This window comes from Oncorhynchus gorbuscha, linkage group LG21, assembly GCF_021184085.1.
Source record: "Oncorhynchus gorbuscha isolate QuinsamMale2020 ecotype Even-year linkage group LG21, OgorEven_v1.0, whole genome shotgun sequence".
Lineage (NCBI taxonomy): Eukaryota > Metazoa > Chordata > Actinopteri > Salmoniformes > Salmonidae > Oncorhynchus > Oncorhynchus gorbuscha.
The window spans coordinates 51,539,941-51,547,203 of record NC_060193.1 but is presented as its reverse complement, the minus strand read 5'-3'; the positions used below and the strand labels follow the sequence as shown (position 1 = coordinate 51,547,203).

Below are 7,263 nucleotides of genomic sequence, written 5' to 3'. Positions count from 1 at the left end.
CCTCCTCTCTCTTATACATCAGCCACATCTAGTCCCTCCTTTCAGCTCCATTAAACCTCCTACAGCTCTGTCTGGGCCTCACTACAGGAAACACAAGCATGTCACGCACTGTGCCTTTGTTGGGCCTTACCTCATTGACTTCTGCATAGAACCCTTATTCACAAAGAATTCAGATCCCATTTCAGCTGTATTTGACATGAAACTATTGAAAATATACGGGAAGTACAGTACTACTTCCTCTTCACTATGGGTACAGTACATAATTCCTGTGCAGCAGTTAAATAAAGGGAGGAATAACTTGGAGTACATTGAGCGACATTATTCCCCCTCAGTGCTAGTGGTTTAGTGTCACATGTCCTGCATTTGGCATCAGCCTGCAGGTTGATATGCTTGATACATGTTGATGACAGACATTAGTGAACTAGAAGTGGATGCCGATGAAAACGGTCAAAAGCTGTGGTGGTTATAAGTATTTAGTAATGTTACAGTGCAAGTTCAACTCATGAATGTAAAAGGTATCTAGAGGAAGTTACGATCAAGTGAAAATGCCCACATTTACAATAGTACAACATATGCTCCTAATATTCTTTGTGGTGAAATGTGGAATTTGTTTCTAGAGTTTTGGTGTAAAGTTCACCTACATTTAATCTACGTGACATAGGGATTTCCAGTTCTCGGTTACCATGGGTGTAAAGTACTTGAGTAGTACTTTAAAGTATTTTTTCTTAAGTCGTTTTTGGGGGTATCTGTACTTTACTTTTTATATTGTTGACAACTTTTACTTCACTGTATTCCTAAAGAAAATTATATACTTTTTACTGCATATATTTTCCATGACACCCAAAATTACTCATTACATTTTGAATGCTTAGCATGACAGGAAAATGGTCCAATTCACACACTTATCAAGAGAACATCCCTGGTCATCCCTACTGCCTCTGATCTGGTGGACTCACGAAACAGAAATGCATTGTTTGTAAATTATTTGGAGTGCCACTGGCTATCTGTAAATAAAAAAGAAAGAGGATTGTACCATCTGGTTTGCATAATATAAGGAATTTGAAATGATTTACACTTTTGATATGGAAGTATATTTAAAACCAAATACTTTTAGACTTTCTCAAGGAGTATTTTACTGGGTGACTTTCACTTTTAGTTGCAACATTTTCTATTAAGCTAAGACAATAGGGTATGTTTGGTTGCGGAGATTAACCTAGTGTATGTCAAATCTACTGTGGAAATCTACTGGGATGTACAGTGTTGGTATGACACATACTGTGGTGTACATTGTGTATGCATAATGCAAGGACAGTTGTTTAAACCGGCCAATGAGTTGGTGTTTACCCTGTTAGGTTTTACTATACGAACCGGCTCACACCTATATTTCATTTCCTTATTTACCATATCTCGAACCTGAATCTAGTTCTAGTAAAACATGTGTGCTATGGACAGACAGATGTTTAAACTAAACTTAACTTACTCCAAATTCAAATCAACCATAACAGTAGTTTTTGAACAAATGTTTATTTTACAAAAAAGCTAGCTAAATACACATTGTGGGTTACTCTATAGTGAGGGAAACTAATATACTGATGCGGTCTTCACTGACGCAATGTAGATGTTGTTTTTATTGCACAGAAAACCACAAGAGATCATAAATAGACAAATTGACACAATCAACCAATAAGAGTCCACATTTGAGTTGTCATGTGACGGTGACACCCCCTCTATTACTGAAATGGAAAGACAACCCAGAGAAGATGGTGGTAATCCAGGCAGACAGAGGGCATCATGGGGAAATATGACGGGGCAGCAAGGGTCTAGAGTTTGGGCATCTTGGTAGCATTGAGGCGCATGGACACGCAGGAGGAGCCAGCGGCGTAACGCATCTCCCTCAGCATCCCGCTCCATTCCTTCTTGTCCTCCTCGTACCTAACACAGGGAAACAGAAGATACAGTGATGAAGAACAAACCAAGACGTCGTTGATTGTTTATACAGTACCACTGACCAAGTAGGGCGCTCTCATTTATTTTTTAATTTAGCTTTACTTTTATTTATTATCATACATTTACATAACAAATTATTATAATTGAACTAAGATGAATATGTTCTACTTCTTTGTCCACAGGAATGGAAATGCAAGCCATCTAAAATAACAAACCCACAACAAACAGGGCTGAACACTGTGAATGTGTGTTAGCTCACGGAGTTACTGCCTAGGCTTTAGCATAATGGGCTAACACAGTCCTGTTGTATTTATGAAGAAGACCTTGGTTCAAATCCTGGTTGATGACATAAGAACGTTAAAAGAGGGGACTTACTGCCAAACATCTGTGACCTCTGCGGGGACCACCTCCTTGTTGTCATTCTGGATGATGGTGAAGCCCCCCACGGCGTACAGGGTCCCCTCACTGCTCAGCAGGTTCACTGAGCTCCTCTCCTGGGGAAAGTCTGTGAACGTCTCCCATCTGTGAAAGAAGGTCATTAGGGATAGCATCAGGGGGACTCTTTATAATTAAGGCCATCCTGACTCAAGATGACTAATAACGTTTACCATCCAGAAACAGCAAATGGTATTGTTATGGTGAATGATATTAAAAGGTGTAACAAGTTCTTAAACTGATTTATCACCAAAGACATTGCTACATACTTGTTTGTTCCAAAGTCGTAGACTTCAGATGCAGCAGTGAGGCCTTCCTCGTTGACTCCACCAGCCACCACAATCTTTCCGTTGTAAACGACAGCTCCGAACATGGCTCTGGCTGTCTTCATGGCAGCCAGCTCCCTCCACTCTGACTGCTTGTGGTTGTATACAAACATCTTGTTCAGGGCTTTGCTGCACGGGAGAATAATAGACAGGGTTGTCAGATCTCAGGAAATGTCCTTCTGGCAACAGTATAGAAAGACTGTGATGGGTTTGCAGTTACGGTTTGGATTCAATAAACCAGTCAACGTGTATTACAATACGGGCTCACATGCAGTGGAGGCTGTTGAAGGGAGGACGGCTCATAGTAATGGCTGGAATTGAGTCAATGGAATGGTATCAAACACATCAAAGACATGTGTTTGAAACCATTCTATTGACTCCATTCCTGCCATCATTATGAGCCATCCTCCCCTCAGCAGCCTCCACTGCTCACATGTAACCCATAGAAAACATTATTTTCACTACGGTCACGGTTGAATAACTGTTTACTTAACCATGTGTAGTTCCATAATGAAAATAATGACTTCTACACTAGCTCTATGGTCTGACATGCTCAGGTCTTAGAATGATAGACTAGAAACAGCTGCAGCTCACACTATATCTTTAGCACACACACACTTGATTTTCAATCATCATGGCGACCTAAAATTGATTTTCATTCAAAATCCTATTTTCCCTAACCTAACCCTAAATGTATCCCAAACCCTAAACATATTCCCTAAGCTTAAAATAGCCTTTGACTTTTCCCATGAATTTTCCTTGTTTTACTATCCTCATGTGGAATTCAGGTCCCAACAAGGATAGAAGAACAAGATCACACACACACACACACACACACACACACACACACACACACACACACACACACACACACACACACACACACACACACACACACACACACACACACACACACACACACACACACACACACACACACACACATACTTGTCATCAGTCTTTCCTCCAATGCAGTACACCAGGCCCTTATGGGAGACCACAGAATGGCCGTGGATCTTCAGGGGAAGCTTTTTGGTCTCACTCCACTTCATCTTCCTGGGGAAAGCCATTACAAAACAGGAGGGTAAAAAACACTTCAAATGGTAGAGAGAAGCGCTGAGAAGTCTTATATCTTTCTACTGTACTAAGTGAATGAGTCATATGAATGCTATTCCACTCACTGTACATCGTAGCACATCACAGAGTCCAAACACTCGTTGCTTTGGAGGTCTTTTCCAGCAATAGCGAACAGAAGGTTCTCACACTCTCCCATGTTGAAAAGGACTCTAGGGGAAGGCATGGGGGGCAGAGCTACCCAGTCAGCTGCAAGAGTGTCCAACTGAAATACACAGGGTTGAATGAATGAATGAATGACTGTTTGAATGACTGCACTCATCTATTATGAATAAGTGTTCTGAATAAAAACAGTTTATTCTAACATCAAACAAAGACTTTGTCGATGTAACTTAGGGAGCTAACGTAGATTCTGAAAGGCAAATATTACCAATAAAAGATTTGAAACCATCAAAAGAATTGACCCAAACTCTAAGTCTAAATGAACAATAATTGGTTACCTGATAGAAGTAGCACTGTAGGGGAGCGTCCTTGTCCTCCTCGTCCACAAACAGTCCTCCGATGAGGTAGAGCTGGTTCTTCTGTGACGCCAGGCTGACGTGGTTCCGGGGGATCTGTTCCGACATGGCCGCTAGGAAACACTCGTTCTCGTTGACGTCGTACGCCACCGCTGCCGTGTCGTTGATCATCAGGATCAGGTCGCGGACGTACATGCCGTGGCGACGGTTATCGTTCAGGAAACCTGGGAAAACGTCCTCTGCCTCGCCACCCTCGCCATCCGCCCCCTTATCCCCAGCTACTTTCTCCTTCTTCTCTGGGAGCTTCCCCTGGAATGCGTCTTTGATAATCTGGACCTTCTTCAGAAGTTCCGGGTCGGCCTTGATGATCTCATCCGTCTCCACTTTGTCGTGGAAGTATTTCTCGGGCATGAGGCGGAAGCGGATGCACTCAAAGGCGTCGCCCAGTACCTGGAGACGTTTGTCTTTGTCGTTGCGGACCCATTTCATGAGGGCTTCGAACACCATCTCCTCCCTCTCCACATTGAGCGAGTCGCCACCGATGACAGCGAACAGTTCATGAGCGGCCAGCTGCAGGAACTCCTCGTCTTTAGAGAGGATATCGAAGCGGTCTGCGATGTAGTCACGGGCGGACACCGCCAACCTGGGCACGTTGAGGACCAGACCCATCCTGAAGATTGCCAGACAGTTGGTCACGGAGAGCTTCTTCTGAAGATAGTTAACACACACGGTGAAGACTGAAGGAATCTGGAAACGATTGGCTACGGCAAATATGTCCTGCACATTTTCGTCGGTGAGGTCAATCTCGGCCGAGTACAGATACGTGATGATCATGTCCAAGATGGCGGGATTGACATCGTCCAGGACCACCTCCTTGTTGGCCTCCACCTCCTTGCTGTCCTTGGAGAAGAAGATCTCTCTGAAGTATGGGCTGCAGGCAGCCATGATGAGTTTATGGCAGGGGAAGCTCCGATCGCCCACTTTCAGAGTGCAGTCCACAAACTTGTTTTCGTTCAGCAGCTCCTTGAGGCCATCCTGGAGCAAGGTGCTCTGGAAGAGGCGCAGCTCCTCCTTCATGGCTTTGGGGTCCATGGTGTTGGGAAATCGGTGGCTTGCAGAGGGGAAGAAATGGTGGCCACAGGTCCTCTTGGCACCCAGTTCAGGCTAGAAAAGGCTGAGCAGAGAAAAGGTTCCCAGCTTGAATCCCCCACTGGCTACTGCAATTTAATCCTATCCCCTCTAAATATAGCCGCCTGCCTGCCTGCCTGCCTCAGTCGGTAGGAATCTCAGCACTGCCAAATCTGAATGCGGAGACCGACTCATACAGCTGTCACAGACTGAAAGAAGCAACTGGGGTGTTCCGGGCTATAGTCCACTACCATGATTCAGCCTCAACACTGTCATTGGTTTAGTAGTGGCTAAAGAGGGATAATGCTGTAAATGCTAATGGTTAATAAGCAAATATTGGTTGTTTTGACCAGTGGCTCCACCCTGTATCTCAGTAGCTTTATTTAAATTATTTCAAAGGATGTTACATGTCCTTTCATTCCTTCATTCCCATTCCTTCATTTCCAAACAGCCATACAAGCTACGGTAATGCCTCTCAATTAAACTTTTTAAAGTGGATTCTTGGATAATATGTCCCTATGCTACTGTACAAAATACAATGTACTGTCATTTTGCATGAATTTAGCCCTAAGACTGACAAGGCTTGGATTCTACTGAGGAAGGTTGAGAAAAGTTGAGGATGGTCGAAGCGGCAGCAGCTGGCCTCTCCACCTATCAACACTCCTCATTTTCCCTTCATTGTTCTGGGGGTCATAGGACTGCTGACAGGGGACGAGGCCTTCAACTTCAAGCCCTGAAAATAGCCACTTTGTCCTGAATTACACTGTACTATCAGAGTAGGCTTTAATCTCTGTAAAACTCAGGTGACTACAGATAAAATATATAGCAGGTAAACTTAGCTTAATTATAAGTCAAAGTGTTTGGAGTTGGGTGGCAGTGTGGACACTAAATATAGACCATTTGGACAGGAGTGGAGTGTGTCTCACACGTAATATAAATATAGTGTAGTGCACAGACTAGTGTCACCTCGCCAATATTAGAAATGGATTCCTATGGATTGCTGTGGCTACAGGAAGAGGTTCCTAAGTCCATAGAAAGTGAGATTTAGAAAATACTTTCAAAGTACATTCAGCTTGTTAGTATTGATTAAAATATTAAGTGGTTTAGTTGAACTCACAGACGTTTATTTACTCTCTATGAAAAGTAATTTTCTCGGAGCATGATACATTTGTGGACAGACACCATCCATATTACTAGGACAAGTTCCACAAATGGTTGACATCTCATTACAGGCTCTCAATCAAATAGATTGTCGTTTTACCTATGACCATTTCTTCTGACCATGTCAGTGTGATCTCTGTCAAACTTGATTGAATTTGCAACATGTGCACATGTTATATTGTTACAGTTCTATAGGCGTTATCAAGTGAGCTACCACTGGAACAGCTGGGGGTCCCTGATGAGAGAATTGAGAACCACTGACGGAGTCAGTCAACCGTTCTCAATGGACACAAGGTCATTCATGAGTCTTTCACAAGACACTGCACTGGCCATAGACATATACAGTATTTAATAGCATAACACAACAGATTACATAAACTGGATTGAAACACTCATTCAAAGAGCTGAGAGCAAACCGTGCAGCGGAGTATTCTAATGAGCCGGCGCACCTACATTTGAATTATCACTAAAAAGAGCAAAGAATCCTTTTGTGAACTGTAAAGAACCATTGAAGAGCTCAAAGGATTTTTTGAGTCATTATGGTTCCACATAGAACCATCACCTTTCCCAAAGAACCTTTGACGAACCCTCGTTTCTGGTATGCATCAGGCAAGGCAACTTTTCACCAGTAGAGGACACCATACAACTATAATATAATCCATGTGAACCAGTGT

At 43.1% G+C, this 7,263-nt stretch overlaps 1 protein-coding gene across 1 annotated transcript; it reads right to left on the bottom strand.

The window, feature by feature from the left end:
• Nucleotides 1-1,610: 1,610 nt before the first annotated feature.
• Nucleotides 1,611-5,557, bottom strand: LOC124008458 (kelch-like protein 41b). Its single transcript, XM_046319755.1, has 6 exons — nt 4,283-5,557; nt 3,890-4,047; nt 3,657-3,764; nt 2,652-2,837; nt 2,323-2,469; nt 1,611-1,932 (listed from the first exon to the last, which is right to left on the bottom strand). Exons 1-6 carry the CDS (start codon nt 5,390-5,392, stop codon nt 1,821-1,823), a joined length of 1,821 nt encoding a protein of 606 aa, XP_046175711.1. The 5' UTR covers nt 5,393-5,557; the 3' UTR covers nt 1,611-1,820.
• Nucleotides 5,558-7,263: the final 1,706 nt, after the last annotated feature.